This window comes from Vigna unguiculata, chromosome 1 (assembly GCF_004118075.2).
Source record: "Vigna unguiculata cultivar IT97K-499-35 chromosome 1, ASM411807v1, whole genome shotgun sequence".
NCBI lineage: Eukaryota > Viridiplantae > Streptophyta > Magnoliopsida > Fabales > Fabaceae > Vigna > Vigna unguiculata.
The window spans coordinates 218,000-242,283 of record NC_040279.1 but is presented as its reverse complement, the minus strand read 5'-3'; the positions used below and the strand labels follow the sequence as shown (position 1 = coordinate 242,283).

At 33.7% G+C, this 24,284-nt stretch overlaps 4 protein-coding genes and 2 pseudogenes across 5 annotated transcripts; 3 read left to right on the top strand and 3 right to left on the bottom strand.

Annotated features, from left to right (window-relative positions):
• The first annotated feature begins 3,366 nt into the window (after positions 1–3,366).
• LOC114181308 (splicing factor U2af large subunit B-like) lies at positions 3,367–4,913 on the top strand. The gene is made up of 4 exons (XM_028067731.1): positions 3,367–3,435; positions 3,549–3,659; positions 4,287–4,608; positions 4,795–4,913. The coding sequence occupies exons 1-4, from the start codon at positions 3,367–3,369 to the stop codon at positions 4,866–4,868; spliced, it is 576 nt and encodes a 191-aa protein (XP_027923532.1). The 3' UTR covers positions 4,869–4,913.
• Positions 4,881–8,414, top strand: LOC114177937 (splicing factor U2af large subunit B-like). The gene is given in 16 exon segments (XM_028063551.1): positions 4,881–4,913; positions 5,282–5,351; positions 5,973–6,043; positions 6,139–6,186; positions 6,284–6,343; positions 6,439–6,499; positions 6,571–6,683; positions 6,781–6,853; positions 6,856–7,038; positions 7,041–7,064; positions 7,067–7,230; positions 7,323–7,350; positions 7,353–7,457; positions 7,700–7,767; positions 8,031–8,097; positions 8,100–8,414. Coding segments are annotated over 15 exon segments (1,182 nt in total). The 5' UTR covers positions 4,881–4,913; positions 5,282–5,302; the 3' UTR covers positions 8,168–8,414.
• Positions 8,415–10,052: 1,638 nt separating this feature from the next.
• On the top strand, positions 10,053–12,050 carry LOC114177930 (GDSL esterase/lipase At1g33811-like). The gene is given in 8 exon segments (XM_028063538.1): positions 10,053–10,395; positions 10,592–10,716; positions 10,809–11,057; positions 11,300–11,453; positions 11,456–11,557; positions 11,652–11,759; positions 11,762–11,779; positions 11,782–12,050. Coding segments are annotated over 8 exon segments (1,071 nt in total). The 5' UTR covers positions 10,053–10,166; the 3' UTR covers positions 11,868–12,050.
• Positions 12,051–12,762: 712 nt separating this feature from the next.
• LOC114177945 (GDSL esterase/lipase At1g71691-like) lies at positions 12,763–15,081 on the bottom strand. Its single transcript, XM_028063563.1, is given in 7 exon segments — positions 12,763–13,020; positions 13,312–13,385; positions 13,388–13,503; positions 13,505–13,547; positions 13,662–13,784; positions 14,818–15,033; positions 15,036–15,081. Coding segments are annotated over 7 exon segments (876 nt in total).
• Positions 15,082–16,145: 1,064 nt separating this feature from the next.
• Positions 16,146–16,751, bottom strand: LOC114192278 (annotated as a pseudogene).
• On the bottom strand, positions 16,146–24,031 carry LOC114192272 (annotated as a pseudogene). Its single transcript, XR_003606074.1, has 7 exons — positions 23,411–24,031; positions 23,242–23,334; positions 17,955–18,053; positions 17,657–17,865; positions 17,480–17,579; positions 17,217–17,392; positions 16,146–17,131 (listed from the first exon to the last, which is right to left on the bottom strand). The product of XR_003606074.1 is annotated as a probable cellulose synthase A catalytic subunit 3 [UDP-forming] (transcript).
• Between the last annotated feature and the right edge of the window lie 253 nt (positions 24,032–24,284).

Below are 24,284 nucleotides of genomic sequence, written 5' to 3'. Positions count from 1 at the left end.
TTTAAATAACTGAAAACATCACTATTTAAATGTGCCAAAACCTTATTCATAAGAACACATTCTCTCCACCATCTTTGTCTTCTTCTTTCATTTTTCCACTCAAATTTCGTATTCTTCACGATTAGAGGTAGGAGTTACGTTCATCTCAAAGAAGTCTTCGAGTCTAACCGAACAAATTCTTCTTTCAAGTAAGTTAAAATTTTGGACTCTTTCGATATCCAATATGTTTTAGCTTTGCATGTAATTTTTCTTGAGTTGCATGTGCTCCTTGAGTCTTTGATTTTACTCTTAGCTAATCAGTGACTCTTTTGGCTCGATTAGAACATGTTTACACAGGTTGAGGTAGAGCGTTCGCGATGAGTTTAAAGACAGTTTGAGGCTTTTTCAAGAGGTTGGGTTGTCTTCTAAGTTCAGGGAAGCTAATGTTAGGACCTAAGCCCAACCACATAAGACATTGACACCACTCTCAACCCAAAACCTTAAGGCAATGAGTTTATGGGTCTTTATTTTATATAGTGCTCTACTTTCTCATTTATGATCAATGTGAGACTTAGACTTGATACCACTTGTTAGGATTATAAGGAGGAGGTTATCTCCCAAGTGATAACCTCTTCCTTATAATCATAACAACTAATTTGCAATTATTCTTAAATTAGTGTTTGTTGATTTGTGACAGCAAAACTATTATTTCAAGATCAAATTGGTTGATTGATTTTCTATGACAATGAGTTATTGGTTTTTTTGATCAATTGGCATGATTGATAGTTGCTGAAATATGAATGTAAATTTGTCTTGATGCGTCTAAGCTGATCTTAAATTTGGTATGAGAGTTTAGTTTGGTGAATTTGATTATACTAACTTAGGTAAATGGTTCAACATGTTTTGATTAAATTTTGAATTGTAAGAAGTATGGAAACTTTGGTTTCACGGTTTTGTAGGATGTTTTATGAGGTCTTTGAATTGTACTGAATTGACACTACTTGAGTTAAGAATGTGAAATTCTAAAATATTATAAGGTTTGTTAGATGAGGATTAACTTAAAAAGTGTCAAATTACTCAATTAGAACTCAAAAGGAAGTTTTCGCTGCTGGAATATTGGCGTTGTAGTGCCACTAGGCACCACTTAGATAATGGCCAATGATTTTATGACAGTTATGTGGTGAGAGGGGACATGAGGTATTGTCATTAAGAACGACCATTAGGTTCTTATGACGGATAAAGAGACTAACTTTGTGTGTACCAACTTAGGTAGACCAATATTTTTTTATCACAAGTGCAAAAATCACTAAGAATTATACATAAATGCCTATATCTAAATAATTGAGTCTAAAGAGTATGTAATTTTATGTTTGATTTTTCTATGAATGTTTGAAATACACTATTTTATGATTCATCAATTTAAGTGTTATTATATGCTTATTTATTTTATAAACTAGCTTACTCTCTCGAGTACTTGTGCTTCTTGTGTTTTGTTGTTTTTCTTTTAAAATGATCACCTTTATCGGTGTGAGCAAATGAAGAAATAGGTGTGGGTTTACCTCAAGAAGAAGATATTGGTGTAGTTGTATAAATATAGGATCATGAGAGCTAGGGTTAGCTTTTATCTTTAAAAGTGGTTGTAGTTATGTGATCAACTTTTAGTTCCCCAGAGTATGTTGATGTAAAACCTATTATATGCTAGTATAGTTATCTTGGATAACTATAATAGTATAATTGTGTCTTTGGTCTAATTGCTTATGGATTATCAACTATGTAAAGTTTTATTTTACACTATTAAATGAGATGTTACATGTGTTAAAGCACATTTTTCTTGATTTAAAAGCAAATGTATTTTACATCATAACCATTAGGACTTGACTAATGACCTTGAACATATTTTCTTGACTTAGAGATTATGTATTTTACATCGTAACTATTAAGACTTTGGAAAATGGTAACACCTTGGACATAGCCTTTGAACAAAGCTATTATTTCAATGGAAGTCATGGAGTTGAAACTCTGGAAAGAATATTCCATAAACAATGATATTTAAATAAATGAGATATTATATTTAATTTGAATGTTTGTTGTGTGTATTAATTTCATTCATAAATTATTATTGGCCAAGATGATATGAATAATTAATTGTACAACGATAAATGATAATTAAGAGTAAAATTCATCATAAAAGATCTTTGTTTTAAACTATTTCGTAGAGAACACTTTACATTGTAGAATGATTCATCACACATAAATAACAATGTCACACTAATCAAAGCTTGAACGTGAACATGTCAGTCATTACCTTGTTGACCTTTGAATTATGTTCGAGAAAAAATCTTTTGAACTGCAATATGATTTCTCACTAATTATAACTTCATACGATTTAATGTATTAATGGTCAACCTAATGAAATATGGAATACTACTTTATACATCCATAAATGATGTCTTCCATTCTAGCATAAAACTTTCAATTTCTTCCATAGTTATGACTAAATCATGGTTAATTACTATTACAACATATATAGTAAGGGTTGAAACAATACAAGAAGCAACATAACATGTGGATAACATTTAGAGGAACAAGTAAATACTTACAAGAAATGAAGAACGATATCGGGTCAACAACATGACAACAAACCTAATAGAGCTAATAATTTTGTGCTAAAAGTGTTGTGAACCATCCAATTTTTTCTTTGGTTTTGATTACATACATTTGATATAATAAAAATTTCATCAAAAATAAAAAGAGAGGTTACAAGGATTGTGTACAAAAACTTTTTTAGAGTTAAAAGACCTAAAATAGTATTGACAACCATACACATAATAGATATTGTGTCAAATCTAAAAAAAAAGAGTAAAATTTTAAGAATCGCCTAAAACAAAGCAAATAAGAAAAAGGATGAACATTAAACACACCAATTTTTTTAAATTATATTATTACATACCTAATGACATTCGAGATAGATGTCTCATCCATACATCAACCTCAAATTATTAAATAAGTGTTCAAGAATATTCCATGTATTAAGTGTTGAATACAACACCGACAAAATGTTTAACTTAGCAATACAAAAAAACTAAACAACTTTCCCACTTCACTATTTACAGAAAAATTAACTTATTACTATAAATTAATTATAAGTAATAATTAAAAAATATTTATTTCTTTAATATTTCCTGTGGAGCGTTAAAAGAGCTAAATAATAATACATTTAATTTTATTTATGATACATTTAAATTATTAGTTCGAACTATTAATATTAATAAAATAATCTAAATGAATACTTGAATTTCAAGTATTAATAATTTTAGTATGTGGGTGGAGGAAGTGAAATGCAGAGAAGGCCCAACTGAAGTGAGGAGTGAAAATCCAAAAAGCGAAATGGGCTTATTGGCCAAAGAGGAGATGAATAAGAAGAAAGGAAGAGGGTATTTGAGCACAAGAATGGTGGTGCTGTGACACATTCACACACATTGCACACTCCCAAATCATATCTATCATTCCACAAAGGAAAAGCACAGAGAAAGGGAAAGAGAAAAAAAAAAAATGGCCGAATACGATGAAGATACGAAGGCAACGGAGAAGAAGAAGACCTTCACAATTCCCATCCTCATCCTCATCTCGATTCCTCTCCTCAGCCCAACCACGACGATCTCACCGATTCCAAATCTCACGTATGCGTTCTCTCTTTCTGCTCCATCAATCCCTTCTTTTTCTCTCTTTATTTCTCCGCACTTTCCTTTTCATTTGCAATTAGGGTTTTTTTTTTCCACTGCTTTCTCTCTTCTCATAACTGGGGTTTCGGGACAGGGTTTTTCTGTTTCGCATCATGTTCCCAATCTTAACACTACAAATCTTGTGTCAGCCTTTTCGTTCCACTGTTTGTGAAACTGGCTACACCTGTCTCAGTTATGGGGAGATTCGAGGTTGGATTTTGTTTCGTGTTTTCCCCCCTTTTGTAATTCTCGCTTCACTGTGTGGTTAAAGATGCTTAGGTTTTCGTAAGGTCTTTGCTTTTCGTACCATGCCGCTGTCTTTTTTCCTGCCAAACTATCAATGAAATCTTCATGCTTTGCCATGATTTTATGCAGTGCCCTCTCGTGTTTCTTTTGAATGTTGTATAAATTTTAGGAAAAATGTATTTTGGATTTGGCTGCTTTTCAGGTATTTTATGCCGAGTGTGAAATATTTTGTTCCAACTGTGATTGTGTTTTAACCTTACTTTCATATGCATCATTACCTGTTAGGCTTGAAGATATGGGTTTGCTCTCACGTGTTAATTTTTTATGTTCTTTTGGCAGCATGGATCTCGCGATTATGACAGAGAATCTTCCAGAAGCAGAGAGAAGGAGCGGGAGAAAGGGAGAGACCGGGATAGAAAAAGGGAAAAGGGGAGGGAAAGGGAGAGAAGTAGGGATAGGGATTCGGAGAGAAGCAGGGACAAGGACAGAGATAGGGAGAGGAGCAAAGACAGGGAGAGGGACCGAGAGCGTGATGGTGAGAAGGAAAGAGACCGGGATAGGGACCGCCACCACAGAGATAGGCACAGGGATCGTGGTGAACGAAGGGAAAGGACAAGGATAGAGATGAAGATGATTTTTACAGGAGCCGTGACTTTGACAGGTAAAATTTTGTTTGGGATCTTACTGCCTTGTATACCAGTTGGAGCTTGAGGATTTCATCAGCATCTGATTTTCAGTAGCATGCGATGTGTTGCATAATATCTGAATTCATACTCAGCTACATTTTTTTAAATAACGTTTTTCCTGTTCTCTTTTCAATTTTTATCTGAATTATGTGATTTTCCAGAAGAAGGGATTATGATAGAGAGGATAGGCATAGGCGGAGGTCTCGGTCTAGATCTCAATCCAAGTCAGGGGTAGATCCGAACATAGATCAAGGTCGCGTTCTCGTTCACGCTCAAAGAGGTAAATCCTGGAAAGATCCTTAACATACAGAGTGTATAGATGTCTGCTAATCATATCATGCATGTGACTTCCTTTGTGAATTATATTTTGTCTACAAAATAAAATTGTTGGTGGATGCCAAGTGAACCAGTATAGTGTTGTGAATACACATCTATCATTGTATTTAACTTTATTGGCGGCAGGGCAACCCTTGCTCTTCATTCATCATTTCATCACCTCCTGTTTTAACAATTTTTGATAGATGTGTTTGATATTTACTTAAGTTTGTCAACTAATACATATTCTTGGTTTGAGGAGTAGCATTCATTATTCGATTGGTTTGAAGAGTACCATTCATTATTGGATTAACTAATTTACTGCACTTACAGCAAAGGACTAGTGGTTTTGATATGGCTCCGCCTGCCTCTGCTATGTTGGCTGGTGCTTCTGCTGTTACAGGTACATTTACACATGTATATATTATGAAATTTCTCATCTTAACTGTTTTTTCTTTTTGTTTGTCCTAGTATGGAAAATTCATATCAAATTGCATGGTGTTAACTTGGTAAGCTTTGTTCAGTTACTATCTGAGTATATATAGCTTTGAGGACTGGTTTCCCATGGTGTGTAATTTTGTCTTTCTTTTTACATAGCGATATAATTCTGGAACTAAAAGATGCTTTGGTTTTTTGTCTTGTGTTTGGTGTTTGTTTGTTTGTTTCTATGTCTTGTCATATGTTCTAAGAGGCATGTTGGGCTACTAGCCCCACTGTGCTGACAATGGGCGTGAGCCGACATCTGTAGCTTTTATGTCCACGGAGGAATCAATGCACCTGTTTTTGGTGGGTCTTGTTCGTCTTCAACTGGAAACTATTACCTACTTTGGTAGACACAAATATTATCTCTAAAGTTTGTTTACAATGCTCCTTTAATATTATTAATACAATATATTCCACGAGGTATAGTATGCTTAAGCTCGTGCCAATTGGAGTAAAAGGAGGCATTTGATTCTTATGTATTATGATTGCAAAAAGTGAAAACAATGAGCTTGTTCTGATATGCCAATTCCTTTATTTGCAGGTCAGATCACTGGTGCAAATCCTGCAATTCCCGGAATGTTTCCAAATATGTTTCCGTTGGCTACAAGTCAGGTATTTTTTTGATTCCTTTTCCCCAGCTCATGTATGCAATTTGAGGTTTATATTAATTTCAATTTTTTCTTGTTTATTTCTTTTTTAAGATGCAGCCGTTCAGTGCTCTCCCAGTCATGCCAGTTCAGGCTATGACACAACAGGTAAAATGATTTCCAGTGAGATGAAATTTACATTCATTACTCTTTTAACATGACTTTCCCCAGGTTATGGACTGTCTTTAATGTACTGAATTTTCAGGCTACACGACATGCTAGGCGGGTGTATGTTGGGGGCCTTCCTCCTACAGCTAATGAGCAGGTAATACTAATATCATAATTCTTGTCCACAATGTTTATGTCTTTAAGATGGTTGTGACAATTTGGCTTGTTGTTTCTATTCTTGTTATGCTGCAGTCAGTTGCAACTTTCTTCAGTCAAGTTATGGCTAAGATTGGGGGAAACACTGCTGGCCCAGGTACATTTTAAACTTTAGTGAATGTGCCAGTTTGTTGGCATTATAATGGAGCTAATTTAATTTGTGTGCAGGTGATGCTGTGGTCAATGTTTACATTAATCATGACAAGAAGTTCGCCTTTGTGGAGATGAGGTCTGTTGAGGAAGCTAGCAATGCAATGGCTTTAGATGGGATTATTTTCGAGGTATCATTTTGACTGGCATAAAAAAGCTTGGGTTTCTTTTCTCATGTTGTGCAAGGAATGACTATGTCCATCGGTGCTAATCCATTTTTTTTATTAGGGGGCACCTGTTAAGGTCAGGAGACCTACTGATTATAATCCTTCCTTAGCTGCTACCCTAGGCCCAAGCCAGCCTAACCCAACCTTAATCTGGCTGCTGTTGGTTTAACACCTGGGTCTGCTGGTGGACTTGATGGTCCAGATCGAATTTTTGTTGGTGGACTTCCTTATTACTTCACAGAAACGCAGATAAGAGAGCTTTTAGAGACTTTTGGTCCTCTAAGGGGTTTTGATCTAGTGAAAGATAGAGAAACAGGAAATTCAAAGGTTATGCATTTTGTGTTTACAGGATCTTGCAGTTACTGATATTGCATGTGCTGCTCTGAATGGAATAAAAATGGGAGATAAGACTCTCACAGTTAGACGAGCTAATCAAGGTGCAAACCCGCAGCAGCCTAAACCTGAACAAGAGAGCATCTTAATGCATGCACAACAGCAGATTGCGCTGCAGGTTTGATAGATTGTCCTGAAATTGTTTTTGTTTCTAGGATCATCCGTGCATGTGTTCAAAATGCTAACTGCTGAGGCTTTTTATTTTTGTAGAAACTTATGTTGCAGCCAGCTTTAGTGGCAACAAGGTGGTCTGCCTAACTCACGCAGTTTCTGCTGACGAGCTCAAAGATGATGAAGACTACGAAGAGATTCTTGATGATATGAGACAAGAGTGCTCCAAATTTGGTAATTTCAGATTTATTTTGCCCTTGTATCGCTCTAAACAACTACACATTCATATTAATTTTCTGTCTTTGTTTTCTGTCTTATTTGTTTTACAGCCATTTGTAGTCCCACATTCTCATAGAGAATCAGGCCTAAATTACAGACTGAAGTCTCCATAACCTTCTTTGTCCTCACATGTTTGTTCATTGCATGTCTTTGAAATTCCATTGCGTAGTTCACTGTTTTGTTTTCACGTTATGCAGGTACCTTGGTGAATGTGGTGATCCCGCGTCCACCGCATGATGGTGAGCCTGCCGCTGGAGTTGGGAAGGTGTGTTCTTGACCTGTTACGGGAATTCTGTCTGCTCTTCAGTCATATATATATATATAAATAATTTTTTTTTTCTTTTAGTTTAAATTAAGAGCACCGATTTTGTTCACTTCCCTCCTTTCTCAATGCTGGTTTGGTGCAGTTGGGGAATCAAAATTATAGTGTTGAGGGACCGAGGATCTGTCAAAAATTCCTGTAGAAAAATTATATTGCTTATAATTTTGGTGTATATATGCTAACTGTAAGTAACTCTTGTATTGCAGGTGTTTTTGGAGTATGTTGACGTGGATGGTGCTACAAAAGCCCGTGCTGGGTTGAATGGACGAAAATTGATGGGAACCAAGTAGTAGCGGTTTTCTACCCAGAGAACAAATTTGCTCAGGGAGATTATGAAGGCTAATGGGGTTTTATTTGGATTTTACCTTGTTTAGCATTTTGTTAGTAAGGATTATGTTTTGTATTCATAAACTTGTAAGCTAGAGTTGTGGTCATAGTACAGAAATTGTTCTATTTAGATGCGAGTAGTAAGAAAAGTGATGATGGATAATTTGTTAAATAGTTTTACCGGTCTAATGGATCTCTTGGTCCCTTGAGAAATTCTTATCTGCATTAATCAAATTAAAGCTTGTTGCTGGTTATTCCACACATTTTTTCTATCACCCAAATGTTCCTGAAATAGACCTTCAGCTTTTAAATGGTGTGGAAATGTATAATTTGCATAACGTGGGGCATTAATATTTGTCCCCTTTTAGTCTTCAGATTAATTTATTTTTATCTTTTCATACGCATTTTACTCCCTCCTTTCTACTTTCTGACATGTCTTCATTGAGGATGGTGGTTGTTGCTGCACGCAGAATTGGAGGAGTTGACGTGGTGAGGAGAGCGAGAGGAACCAGAGTTGAAAAATTATAAAATATTACATTCCTTGACATCTTGAATCAATCAAATCTATTTTTTCGGCAAATTCAAATATAAGACCATTATTCTTAACAGTATGAGTCTCTTAAATCTGGAAAATTAGAAGTGCTGTATTCTCATTCTTATTTTTTATATTTAATATGATTTAGTACGTAATCTTTATATATGGAACGTCCATTTAATTTTTATATAGAAATTTTATTTAAATTTAATAATTAAAATACCTATGTACGAAAACTTAGTTTAATGAATTATAGTAAATGAAATAATGATTTTCATATTGATTAATTTAAAATATTAGTTTAGTTATAATATATTCATTACACTGTTTAAAGATATTTGTTAATTATAGCTCTATAAAGTAAACATTTATCCTATATAAAACCGAAACTAATTACTAGTATAACTAGATGTACCCGGTCTAAATAGTAATTTATTATCTAGTGGGTAGTTGCAAAAGAAATATTCATGATTTTTTTTTATATTTTCAATCCTTCACATTTATTTATTTATTTAAATTTTAAATAAATAATTTAAAACAATTTTTTAAAATATAACTTCACCTAAAAATAATAATTTGAAGCATAAATTAAACAAATTACATAGTAAAATATTAATATAAATAAATTTGATCTTTTAAAAATAAATACAATAAGTTAAATCATAAACTATAGTTATCAAAGGCGTAATTATTGATAACCTTATTTAGAGTCTGATTTTTAAGTTAGTGTTTATTGACAAACATGATTAGTAAAACATTATATATTTTTTATTAACCTTGGATTCATTGCTAAAAATTGTCTATTTTTTTTCCTTACAAACTGTTGGTGGTTTTTTTTTAAAGTATATAGGTTACATTTTAATAAATATTTTAATTTTATAAATTGACACAAAAAATTAAGTAACATGAAAAATTATAAATATATATATCCGTGTCACTAAAAGGTGACAACATATGTTACTTAGTCCGTCAAATTCTGTCTTTGCATTTTGTAATAAATTTCCAATTTCTTCAACGGATATCTTATCTATCGAGTATGCTGCAAAATCACATTTCAGAATGGCAGCATATGCTGAAATTTTTGTTAAAAAAAGAACTCAAATGCTGCAACTACTTCATAATCAACTTTGGCAAACTAAAAAAATGTTTACACAACTTGGTAACTGTAACTCATGCATTGCAGAAAGGTGTCTAGCATGTTCCAGCCAGTTGTTGGTCACGAGATGAAGCTCCATTCACCGATGATAAAGGAAGTCTCATTCATATATGAGCTAAATGCATTAATACTCTACCAAAAAGCTTCTTCTCTCTTTGTCTCACTTACCCAACAAATCATCAAATACCTATCACATGAATGCCATAAATACGGTCACACAACTATGTCTAAGAAGGAGAATATAAGAATGCATGTCCACAACAGCCATTTTTGTCAGAAATTAGCGGTTCTTAAGATGAAGCATTTGGTTTGACATTGACATGGATGTTGTGGCTGAGCCTATGTGGCAGATGCATGTCTCAGGTGCAGCCACGGCTTCCTCCGGGGCAACAGGTGCCATGCTTCTTCATATTTGGTGACTCTTTGGTTGACAATGGAAACAACAATGGAATCCTAACCCTTGCCAGGGCCAACTACAGGCCTTATGGCATAGACTTCCCAGGGGGTGCCACTGGCCGCTTCACCAATGGCAGAACTTATGTTGATGCCTTAGGTATAATAACTCTACACTTCCTTAATTCATTGATTAAGTTAATGATGAATAATGAGTATGTTCGAAATAATCCAAGTACGAGTTTAAATCTTCTATTAGATATAAGAAAAAGGATAGATTCACATTGTTTTAAAGTTTAGGATCCTATATGCACACATAGCTGTATTTCTCAAGAATACAATGTTGAAAATTGCAGCTCAGCTTCTGGGTTTCCCAAGGTATATTCCTCCACACTCAAGAGCAAGGGGTTTGGAACTTCTAAGAGGAGCTAACTATGCATCTGGAGCAGCAGGCATTAGAGAAGAAACAGGCAGTAACCTTGTATGCAATGACATATGCTGGAGATTCTTTTGAGAAAACAAATATTATTGCTGTGTTACCTCTTCTGATTTTATTGTGCAATTTGGTTGCAGGGTGCTCATACTTCAATGAATGAACAAGTCGCAAACTTTGGCAACACAGTGCAACAGCTGAGAAGGTTCTTCAGAGGAGACAATGACTCACTTAATAGCTACCTAAGCAAATGTCTATTCTTTTCAGGGATGGGAAGCAATGATTACCTGAATAACTACTTTATGCCAGATTTTTATTCAACTAGCTCAGATTTTACTGTTAAAGCTTTTGGATCTGCTCTTCTTCAAGATTACTCTCGCCAGCTATCTGTATGTTATGCACATTTAATTCTAACTACTCTACATATAGCTAGTGCATTAGCATTCTGGGTCATGTTAATAATCATGTCATTCCTATGAACACAATATTTTGACAAGGTAAATTGAGGATCTAATGTGGTTTCAAACCAACCATTTTGCCAAAATATGACTACCTTTTGAAGGTTCACATGCACAATATTGTTGTTTCCCTTATTAGACATTACTAATGGTTTTTACTTAAAATTGTGCAGCAATTGTATTCACTAGGAGCACGAAAAGTGATTGTTACAGCAGTTGGTCAAATTGGCTGCATACCATATCAACTAGCTCGTTTTCATGGTAACAGCACCAGATGCAATGAAAAAATCAACAATGCCATCTTGCTATTTAACTCGGGCCTTAAGAAATGGTTCAAAACTTCAATGGAGGGCAGCTTCCAGGAGCAAAGTTTGTGTTCCTTGATTTTTATCAAAGCAGTTCAGATTTATCTTCAAATGGAGCATCATTTGGTAATTCTCTTTTCTATAGACATGGCATCTATTCATGACAAAGAACATGCTCTCAGAAGCTGATTTTGCTATCCATATATGTTGTTTCATATAGGATTTGATGTGATAGACAAGGGCTGCTGTGGAGTTGGCAAGAACAATGGACAAATTACTTGCCTTCCTATGCAACAACCATGTGAAAATCGTCAGAAGTACTTGTTCTGGATGCTTTCCACCCCACTGAGGTGGCAATATTTTACTAGCCAAGGCATCATACAGTTCAGAATCATATACTTATCCCATTAATATTCAACAATTGGTAACCCAGTAAAAGCTTAGTTTATGTTGGATTTTGTCTGTTTGTGTGGTATTTATGCAGTGCATGCACTCTGCTGATTTATCAGTGTTCATGATCTTGTGTTGTAAGAATGTGTTGTTGCCTAAACCATTTATTTCCTCTGTACACTTGTGGTTGATTCCATTGTGCAGGAATAATATTACATTAACATATATGAAACACCTCAGGCTGCAGCTTATTGTTTATTTTAAAGCACGTTTACTACTAAAATTATCAAAGATAACAACCAAAAGCCTATGTATTTCTCTTGGCAGCTAATTTCAACGCTGTTCCCGTGATCACCAAGAATATATAAATCTGGTTAAAATGTCTGAAGAAAAGGGCAATATTCTCTTGCCACATTACAATAAAATAGACAAAAAGAGAAGATAAGCACGAATTCATATGACAGTTGTGATAGTAAATGTAGATAGCAGTACATTGCAGTCATTCTTACTATGATATAGGTTCCCTATACTAAATTTGTTGTTCCACATATAGTAATTACTAAATATAAACTTGATCATTGAAGCTATAAATGACAGTGACACGGCAAGATTCCCACTTAAGAGGCTCACTTCATAGCTCAGCAAGCTGCCTTATGTTTATAGGATAAACAAAATTGGAATTCCCACTGAAAGCCATTCTTCCCATCAGAATGTTGGCTGCTTCTGTAGGATGGAATGCATCCCAGAACACATACTGGTTTCTGTTAGGGCATGGAGTTTGGAATGGAAGACATGTTATTTGGCCTCTATTTCTCCAATGCCACAGCACCCTCTATTCACAACACTAAACCCTTCACAGAAAGAAGTAAACAATATCAGTGTCATCATGAAGACATGTTGAAAATGTTCATTGCAATGCAGTAAGTAGTATGTTTTTATTCCTATGTACCGTAAGATCTAGCATTGAGAAGGATGTCCTGGAACATGCGGGAAGTGTCAACGAATATGAATCTGGCACCAGGTAGATTAGCATTGAAATTGCCCAAAACGGTCTTCAAATTTTCATTGAAGGGTTGCACTAGCAAGTTCACTTCTTCAGAGCAGCTTCCACTCATGCTTTGAGCCAGAATGCTTGGAATACACCCCATTTGCCCCAGTCCAGTAATCACAAATTTCCTTGCTCCAAGATTGTAAAGCCTCTATAACACATGTAATCATAAACAATTAAACTTTCCTCAAATTAACTTGGACAAAAGAGAGTTCAGATTCTCTACTGGATTTTTCTGTATTGTCTTCTGTTCAACATTAAAAATACACTATGTTGATACTTTACAAATCTTTTTAATATATTTTAAAACTTCAAAATCAGTGACTATCATTGTATTTTGAAAGTATAGCACAGGAACAACACAGAAATATCCGGTAAAGAATCCAAATTTGACAAAAAGTAGTTTTAACTTAATAGTATATGAGAAACTAAGAAATGTTACTGTGAGCTGCTGCCTATATGTTTGAACCAAAAGATCAGCATACTGCTGTCCATTGTACTGATTTCTGGTAGGTAATTAGGCATAAGGTAGTTGTTAAGGTAGTCATTGCTGCCCATTCCAACGAAGAATATGCATTGTGCAAGCGCTGTGGCCATATAGTCTGCTCCAAGATTCCCGTTATTTGATTTAATGTGTTCTCAAGTTCCTTAGTTGCTGATCAAATGGTATTCGCCAACCTGCTCAAAGAGAATCCATTATGATTCACCCTCTCAAAGTAAATTCTTCAAAAGAAAAACAAGGTTGCTTTATGTAATGTTCAGGTCAAAATCTAAATCCTGAAGATGTTACACACAAGTTTCTGCCAGTAGCATCAAGGATTCCAGCAGCAGCTGAAGCATAGTTTACTCCATGAAGCACTTCATTCCCTGAGGCTTCTGAGTATGCAGGAATCAAGGGAAGTCCAAGCAGCTCAGCTGCATTCATACGAACACATCAGTGTAAAATTCAGTTGAAATGATACATATTATTCAGGTGCCTGCAACGAATGTTAGTGCTTAACAAGAATACCTTTATGGCCTTATTTTTAGAAAGCATGTGACCTTACATACCAAGATGCATCTCGATGCATGATTTTTTAACTGGGAAATTTCATATATGGGAGCTATATTGCCTTGTATATTAACACAATTTCTATTTGGTCATTACAGTCTAGTGAGAAACACTTGTGTAGGTTCAAGGGGTGTGTAGCTAAAAGTGTAGGAGGAGTCTCCATATTCTGTTTAATGCATCATTTACTGCAAGAAAATGCCTTGACAGAGGTTTATCTACCCTTTTTACCACACACACCAACCACACACACCAAGTAAAATGGCCACTGAAGGAGAAAAGAGAAATTTACAGCAAGCAATTACTTCATATAATTAATATCCTGTACTCAAGAGATAGTCGTTAGTGTATAGCAGTTATTCACCTCACTGATGGTAGCCTTGGTAGGCTTCCTAAGTAAGAAATTCATGGCAAAGGTGATAAAATTGGCAGCATGTCCTTAAAGACAATTCTGTGCCAAAAAGTTTTGCATAAGAAAATAAACAATTCAATTGCATTACTTTCTCTTTCGAAATATGTCTGGACAATCAGTCATAAAAAATGAATCCGAAATTGGTGACTAATTTAGTCAAATTAAAGTCCATAACATGAAGTTTAGTTCTAACTCAACCTCTCACACCAGAAGAATGTTATGTGATACTTTTCCCTGTAGAAAATTATGCCTCATTCCTCAAGCTTTTGGCTTTAATTCCTATGCTTGCAAAAACATTCTATGCCAAGAGAAAAGGGTGCAATAATTTGTGAACAGTTAGCAGTCTTATACTCCTATTAGAATATGACACTTATGCATATTCTATTTGCTTTGACTTAAACGAATTAACCCCATAATCTAGGTTGGCTTTGGTCATGTGACAAGTACTAGGAAAAAGAGAAAAAGAGTTGATAAAAAAGAGTGTATACCTATTTCATCAACCATGGTGTAGCCATTTGAGAAGCGACCAGTAGGGCCTCCATTGAAGTCGATGCCATAAGGGTAATAGTTGGCCTTAGCTAAGGAAGGAAGGTTATTGTTGTTGCCATTGTCAATGAGAGAGTCACCAAATATGAACATGGCAGGCACATTTTGGCCTCTCACTGCACCACCACTCAGCAACATGAAAAGCACCAAGAATGGGACAGTCCAAACTTAGCCATAAAAGTGTGAGAGAGTGAAGAGAGGCACATGGAGCAAAGAGCTTGTTGATTTTATCTATCTGTAAGAATGAACCAAAACAAGTTGACATGGTAATGAAAGAGAATAGGATTTAATACAAGATGGTAAATGGCGGTGGTTGAAATGCAATCAATACATTCACCTGCTCTCCTCTCTTGCAGTAATTATGCATACATACTGAAACACCCAACATTGTTGCAGGCCATTTGAAATACTCAACTTGTACAATTTATTTACTACTTTCATGAATTTTTCCACACACATTCAAGCCCCCTCTGTCACTATTTTTCGTGACTGTCTCTGTGGGGACTTGAGGATAACGTATGTAACAACTTCACTTAGCTTTGCTTCCCATGTTTCTTACATGTTGCAGAAGAGAAAGTCAAACCAGTTATTGCTGCATTTGTCAGTATATGTTTTTATACATAATGTCTATATTTTATATATCCTTAAAATGTATATCTTTGATAAACTCTTAAGTGATCATCTACTGCATCTCTTTGATTTATAGGAAAGTGGATTTTTTTCTTATAAACAACTTTGAAGGAAATCCAGTTTGTGGTCAAGGTTGGATTTTAGGAACGTTCAAACAAAGGTTGGTGAAATGAAGTTTCCAACACAAGGTGGTGCTGGCTTCACCCTGCTTACTTCATCATCACATTTTCGCAATACTATCCACCAATTCTTCACTTTTATTTCTCGGCTTACTAAGTTGTTTCTTCTATTTCACAACATGCTTTATTTTCTCTTAAGTAATTTACCTTTTCTTTCATTCTTGAAGTATCTTCCTCCAGATAATTATTTCAAGACTTGGATCACCATTGAATAATCCATGGAATAAGTAATAGGACTTTTAAGTCGTACATTCTATATCATAAGAATAAATAATAGTTTCAGGCATCGCAGAGGAAGAAGAGAAAGAAGCATCGCAGAAGAAAACTCATCTTATAAAGCTCTTTTTAGAAACATTAATGTGTTTAAGAAAGATTTTCCAAAAAGCTATTCTAGAAAAGTCATTCCGGAAGGTATTACATACAAAGTTGTTGCAGAAAGATATTATATACATTTTAGAAGATTGATCTAAAGTGAGAAGATGTTATTAAGCAATTTGATTGTAAGATACAAGTACAGCATAGACTTGAATGAGCGTATTATTTATGACAAAATTTCACTACCATTCTTGCTTTTCATGGTTACTATGGCATGAAGAATGGGATAACTCAGAACCATTACATAGGTGACAAGGAAAGTTGACCAAACATTTCTTGAAAATCCTTCACATTCAATACTCTCCATATCCCACCAAAGAAGGCAACAATGTGATAATGAGCAACAGAACCATTGGAGCCATGAACACAGCTGCACCCTGGAATCGAACCTACCTTCCTATACTTCTTCATCTTCTCTCGTCGATAGCTTGTTTGACAAGGCTAATTTCATCTTATTCAACCCCAACCGCTTCTTCATTGCTTCTAGTATTGCAATATGCTTGTGACCGACTTCAGAATCCAAATTCTTTGTTCATCCCACCACATTGCCACAGACCTTCCCCGGAAACAACCTCAACCAAATGTTGAATCTGAGTGGATACAACACAATGCAAACACTGCAACCAAGGGTCTGTCCCTGTCATAACAGCAAAATCAAACCTTCTCATTTTCAAGTCACAGCAAAAGTTATCTTCATCACGTTACAAGCTAAATAAGACAATATAATACCTTGGAAAGACAGGGATTCCTTTGAGGAGGCATAGTTGAGGTACAATGCCGTATAGGATGAAGAAATAGCATAGAGGGATGACATTGTTAGGAAGCATAAGTGAAGGAATGCATTATGGACATGCTCAAAAATCCATGAGTGAAAGGGCTGTATTTGGAGAAACCAAGCAAGAGAGTTCAGACAACCACTTAACCAATTGAATCATGCCTTCTTTGATGTCAGTGGGGGCACAACCTAAGAAACATGGCGTTTGGGATAAAGATAAACTGATCTCCATCCTCTGGTATGAAGAATATACCCAGTTCCAGTACTCTCAAGTAAGATCACATATGAGAATCCCACCTGCGTGTACCATCAATTAAGATGAATTGAAAACCAAATATGATATACATAAATGCTGTTAGATGCATATATTCTCAACACTTGCCTCTGTACCCCATTTTGTGTTGTTTTCGTAGGAACAGGAGCACACTGCAAGAGCTTCTCTCAACGTTCTTCTCTTGAACTGCTTTTTTTGGTAGTTTTCTGTCCACGGATGACCTTCAGTGATTCAACGAACCAGTAGAGTTGCCAAAGTACTTTTGTGCTCTTGCAGATAGTCATCTACAATCACAGATTGAAATTAGATACAGTTTCTTTAATGGAATGTGACTGAGAAAAGTAAACCATGCAGAGGCCATATTTACGTACTCTTTTGGTTAGGACTTCCAATAGTAAGCACTTCTACTCAAGTAATTTCCACTGCCAGAAAGACCAGGACCCTCAGTCCATCCATGCCTTGCCACATTGTCTAAAAGAAAAAGTACAAAATTTCATCACACAAGTGATAAAATAAAACAGACAAAGGATATATATATGATTGATTACCTTAAAAGCAGTCTAGTTTGACTATCGTAGATGTCTTTTTTGCTTAAGGTTGTGAACATTGAGGGAATTGAACAATGCAGTATCTTGGAGGGTGTGAGGATCAAGGAAGAACACATGGCTTGTTTGGCAGAGGTTGGATCATTGCAATACATATCACAATCCACTACTAGGAAATAAGGTGCATTACTGAGAAAACCCGAGACTCTGAGCTGCAACCACAATTGAAAAATGGTTACATTGATGAAGCAAGAAACGATAAAAAAGAGTAGAAAATCAAATTCAGTTGGTACAAACAAACCAATGTGTTGAGGGCTCCTCCTTTGAATTGTGAGGAAGGGATGGCCTTCTTTCCCGAGACACATAAACACAAGTGGCAAACTGGCTCCTCATTTATAATCTGACCACATGCAAATACCAATTAGTTTTTCTTCTTTCTCTTCCACTAACGAGCAAAAGTTTGAATTTGGATTCTCTGCGGAGTTAAAGTTTGAATTTGGATTCTCTTGTTGAGTTTTTTTATGTTGTTTCTCTACTGTATTTGTGTTTCATTGATCACCACTAATTTTGATGTTTTTAAATTATTAAAAAATATTTAAATGTCACACAATATAACTTTTAATACTTATAAAAAACAGCACGAAAAAAAAATAATAGAAATCTGGACTCAAAAAGTTTGCATAATGCTCCAACAAATACGATTCATCATTCATTGGAAAGGGTGCGTATATATTCTGTTCATTCAGTCTATACAAATCTTTCAAAAACCGCATAGTTTATATTGGAATTAAGTCATCAACAATAGTTCAATCTATCATTCAACAAATCTTTCAAAAAACAACGGTTGTAGAGGAGGCATAAGAAAATAACTACTCAAATGTAATGTCTTACGACTAATAAATTTACAAAAGACTGATATATAAATAATTTTTGTGCAAATCAGCATAAGAATAATTACAATTAAAGTTTATTTAGGTATTAAATTATTTTTTAATGTTTTATATGTTTGTGAGATTAATCAAAATTTATTAACTATCGGGTTCACTAGGATAAAAGATAAAATGTGTCTCTTGATTGAGAATAAACTTTGATTCAAGAGAAAAAAAGTAAATAAAAAACTACACTTTAATATGCATTAAAGGTTCATCATCACTGCTACTGAATCCACAATAGATAAAGGTGAGATTGATAAAAGAAAAATTAAAAAAATGTATTTCAATAGAAGAAAGAAAGACAATTTTTACAAGAAAAAATAGAGGGAAATCAAACATTAAAAGATTGGTAATGAAATTTGAAATTTGGAATTCAAATAAACTGATCAAAAAAGGAGAAATATTGAAAATATTTATTTAAATTAGTTTGTCAGAAATATTTTATTTTTTAAAAACATTTATTTATCAAAATAAATATATTTATTTATTATTTAAATTGAGTTAGTTAAGATTAAAATATTATTAATGTATATTATTATATAAAAGGATTCACCTTTTTGGTGTATATATTAATTTTTCAATTTTATCCTTTTAATAAATAATTTTTTAATTAAAATAGTTATATTATCAATTTTATCTTTTAAGTGACATTTATTTTTAATATTTATTGTTTTTTCAATTTGATATTGTTTTAAACTTAATCATTTTAAACCAAAACAACTATTTATAATAAAATATTACCTATAAAATAAATAAAATTAATCAAAACAATTTTAAAAATTATTCATATTTACTTTTATAATTATACTTTATTATTTTATGTTATCATAAACATAAATTATATTTAATAATTTTGTTACATTTTACTCTGTATATAATAACCGTTTCTTTATATAAATATCTTATGTTATGGACATTATTAAAGGGACTATAAGATTTAGGGGCCAACAATGAAAAAAAAAAAAAAATAATTAGGACTCAGTTATCTATAATTATATATAAAAAGATCTTTTGTATCTACATTTCATAATTTTAACTTTACCCTTTATGATATAATTATTTTTAAAATTTAAAAGAAAAATAACGGTTACTTCTATAAGTTTTTCTAAAACTATTTACTTATCTTTTTTTTTTTCTATTCATCATAAGTTATTTTCTTCATATATTTTACTTTATTTTTAATAAATATAATATAATTTTATTTATTAATTTAATAATATTATAATATTATTCATTACTAATATAATATTATACATATTAAAAAGATGCATGTGTTTACTATATAAAACATATAGATTGAGGTATACTATCTTATAAAAGCAGGTCATACTTTTTAGTTAAAAAGGTTAATACTAAAAGATTGAAACTTCATCATACAATCATATTAAATTAGATTTAATTGATGTTAGAGAGCGCTCAAGGGCAAGTGTCCAACCTTTACTTGTAATAGTTTTAAGCCTTAATATAATATTTTTCTCATTAGATTTCCTTAATTTATGAATATTTTTATTTAAAACCTTTTATGTTATAATACCATAAAGTTTTTAATTTTTGACCTGTGTCTTCGATTTCTAATAGAGAAATGATATTTAGAAAAAGTTGAAAAAAAATCTAAAAAGTATATTTTATTATAAAATTTTGGGAAAGACATTTCGATTTCGATTTTATTTTATTTTTTTGCTGATTTTTTAGTATTTTTTTGAAATGTATTGATGATCACTAATTTTAAAATTTTAAAAAATGTTAATTAAAAAAGTTTAAAATGTTAATATGTAATCACTTAAGTATCACTAAAAAATTTATATTCGATTTAAATTAGATAAGTTTACGTTAAAAATCGAAAGTCAATTCAATTTTATTTTCTATTCCTATGTTGTAATTTTAAAATATATTGATTGTAAAGTCTTAAAATATGTTAAAAAAATTTTAAAGTATTAATATATAACATGGTTTTAATGCTCACTAAAAAATATAGATTTGATTTGGATAATATTATTATAATAAATAAATTTTAATAATTTTCTTTTACGACTAAAGTCAATACATTATTAATTTGTAATATAGAAAAATAGAAAATAGAAAAATAAAAAATTACTTACAAGATTATAACTTAGGTTATAAAAGAAAAAATTAAAATTTAATTGTTGGATAAATATAATATAATTCCTATTATTTTGATTCTCATTATTTATTCATCGTGTAATATCTTAATTTGGTATGGATTATTAATTAATGTTTCATTATTTTATTTAAAAAATATCAATGACCAGAGAGGAAATGATGAGAGTAAAAAAGGTATAATTTTTCTTATGTAATTTCCATTCATGAAAGAAGAATCCGAAGGTTGGTTAGAAAAAAGAAAAAAAATGGAAGTAGTGACGTGATCCATTGAGGAAATGTGCAGAGAAGTTTTTGTGGAGAATGATGTTGGTGTGAGGCAGTCCCTGTTGAGAATATTACTTAATATCTTTTTTATTTAAATTAGTTTTTAGAAAATATTTCAGTTTTAGAGATATGTGTCAGTTTTAGAAATTTGTTATTATTTTAGATTAGGAGTGAGATATTATAAATATTTTATACTTGATATTTGTTATATTTTGCTCTATATATAGAGTATATCAATAAAATACAAAAACATGTTCCTCCGTATAACATATCACATATATCTCTTATATCTCTCATATTATCAAAAGCCCTAAAATTCCCAACAACTGGTATCAGAGCCATTGTTCTTACTGCCGATAGAATGGAAGGAAATATGTCACACGTCGCTATTCCACTCTTTGATGGTGAAAGCTATGATCTATGGGCGGTAAGGATGCAAACATATCTAGAGGGGCTAGATCTATGGGAAGTTGTGGAGGAAGATGATGTTCCCTTGTCTGAAAATCCCACCATGGCTCAAATGAAAGCGCATAAAGAAAAGAAAACGAGAAAGGCAAAGGCAAAATCATGCTTGTTCGCAGGTGTTTCACAAATGATTATGACCAGGATCATGACTTTAAAGTCTCCCAAAGAAATATGGGAATACTTGAAAGCAGAATATGAAGGGAACGAGAAGATTCGAGGCATGAAAGTTTTGAACTTGATAAGGGAGTTTGAGATGCAAAGAATGAAAGAGTCAGAGACGATTAAAGAATACTCAAACAAATTGTTGGGTATTGCCAACAAGATAAAATTGTTGGGAAAGGAGTTTTCAGATTCCAGACTCGTTGAGAAAATTCTGGTGACGGTGCCGGAAAGATATGAGGCATCTATTGCTTCCTTAGAAAACACAAAAGATTTGTCTACAATCACCTTTACAGAGGTGATACATGCCTTGCAAGCACAAGAACAACGAAGATTGATGAGAGAAGATCATGAGGCGGTTGAAGGTAATTTAAATTACACGGAAGATAATGCTCTCATAGTCAAGAAAAATAGAAGGAGCAAATACAACAACACACAGTTTTTCCATCTTGTCCCCATTGCAAGAGAAAAGGTCATCAACCCAATTGGTGTTGGTGGAGGCCAGATGTCAAATGTCACAAATGCGGTCAATTGGGACATGTGGAAAAGGTATGCAAATCTAAAGATTCTGAAGAAGATGTTCAAATTGTGGAGAATAAATCAGATGAGGATAAATCAGAGGAAGATCTACTTTTTACAACATCATGTGTCACAACCAACCAATCTTCAAAAGATTGGATTATAGATAGTGGTTGCACAAACCATATGACTCATGATAGAGAAATTTTCAAGGAGCTGAATAAATCAAATATTTCCAAGGTAAGAATTGGGAATGGAGAACAACTTGCTGTGAAAGGTACAGGAACAGTTTCAATTAAAACTCATTCAGGTATCAAATTAATTTTTGATGTCTTATATGTTCCTGAGATTACCCAGAATTTGTTAAGTGTTGCTCAATTGTTAGAGAAAGGTTATAAGGTCTCCTTTGAAAATAAAGTATGTGTGATCAAAAATGCAAACAACATAGAGGTATTTAAAGTCCACATGAAAGACAAAAGATTTGCGCTGGATTTTATGAAGGAGGAATTTGATACAAAGAAAGTGAACATGAAAGAAGGATCAAAATTAGAAGATAAATATCTTTGGAAGAAAGTAGATGTCCAAGTGAAGAAAGTAGATGGAGGTTCACATTTTAATATTCACAAAAGGTCCAATGCCACTCCAATGAAATCCACACCGAACAAAGAAAAAGAAGATGATGCTGATATAAGAAGAAATATGAAGGATGATGCCAAATTGAAGAAAGATGTGATGCCATGGAAGAAGGAGAAAAACAAATATTGCAAACACAAAAAGAGGAGAAAATCAAGCATCAAAAGATGGAGAATCAAATCTGAAGATATAAAATAAACAGATATTAAGCAAGGAGGAATGTTGAGAATATTACTTAATATCTTTTTTTATTTAAATTAGTTTTTAGAAAATATTTCAGTTTTAGAGATATGTGTCAGTTTTAGAAATTTGTTATTATTTTAGATTAGGAGTGAGATATTATAAATATTTTATACTTGATATTTGTTATATTTTGCTCTATATATAGAGTATATCAATAAAATACAAAAACATGTTCCTCCGTATAACATATCACATATATCTCTTATATCTCTCATATTATCAAAAGCCCTAAAATTCCCAACAGTCCCATACCTCAATACGAGGAGCCCTGTCGGTGACAATTCGAAGATTGTTAGGGTCTGAACCAAATTTCTCGATGTTCTTCTGCATTTTCTCGTATTTAGCCTGTAAATAGCAAGAAAGAACAGTGTGAGTTTATATGTTCCATGAACTGATGAGATTGAAAGTGATAGGTATATACCTTGATGAGGTCACGATGAGGCTTGAATCCCTGGAGGCGAAGAAGGTCTTCATCTTCTCCCATGGGAGAGAAGAAGACCTTGGGACACCTCAACTTCACCCCATACTTTCTGCAGAAGGGAACCCACTCCTTCGCGAACTCACCCGCCTCTCTCATCGCGTACAGAGTCACCGGACACCCACCGTCGTCCGACAGATACACCGCCAGCTTATCAGAAGGGTAGTCCATGGCAATGGCGGAAACAACCGTGTCCATCACCTGCACCGTGGGCTCCTTCTCAGGGTCCAGCGTGCACACGAAGATGTCCAGCCCCGGCAGGTTCTCCTCCCTCGGCAGCTTGTCGGTGATGGTTGTACGCGAGACGGGGTGCCAGCGGAAGGCCTGGTTGAAGAACCAGAGCGCAGAGAGAAGAAGCTCGGCGATGGTGATGAGTATCCATGGCGCGGTTGGTGGTTGGTGGAAGAGGTGTGATATGCGGTAGTAACAGAGGGAAACGACGGCGAGGAGGTGGATGAATATGTGAAGCCTGCTGAGAAACAAACATGGCTGAACCGTTTCTACGTGGTATCTGTACCTTCCCATCTTTCTTTCCTTCTCAACTCTCCATGCTTTCCATTCCTTTATATATATATATATATTTTCTCACTCTCCACCTCCTTACCAATCATCTTTCTCGCTTCTTTTAACAACCAATTTTTTTTTTTTAAGAAAAAAAATGTTCTTTTACACCATTTAAAACATTTAACAATTTTAGAAGGATAAAATAGTTTTAAGAAAAATTAACTTTTACATATTTAAAAAAAAAGTAAATAATAATAAAAGATAGTGTCACTGGTAAAAAAAAAAAGTGTGATATCAAAATATTATATTTTTT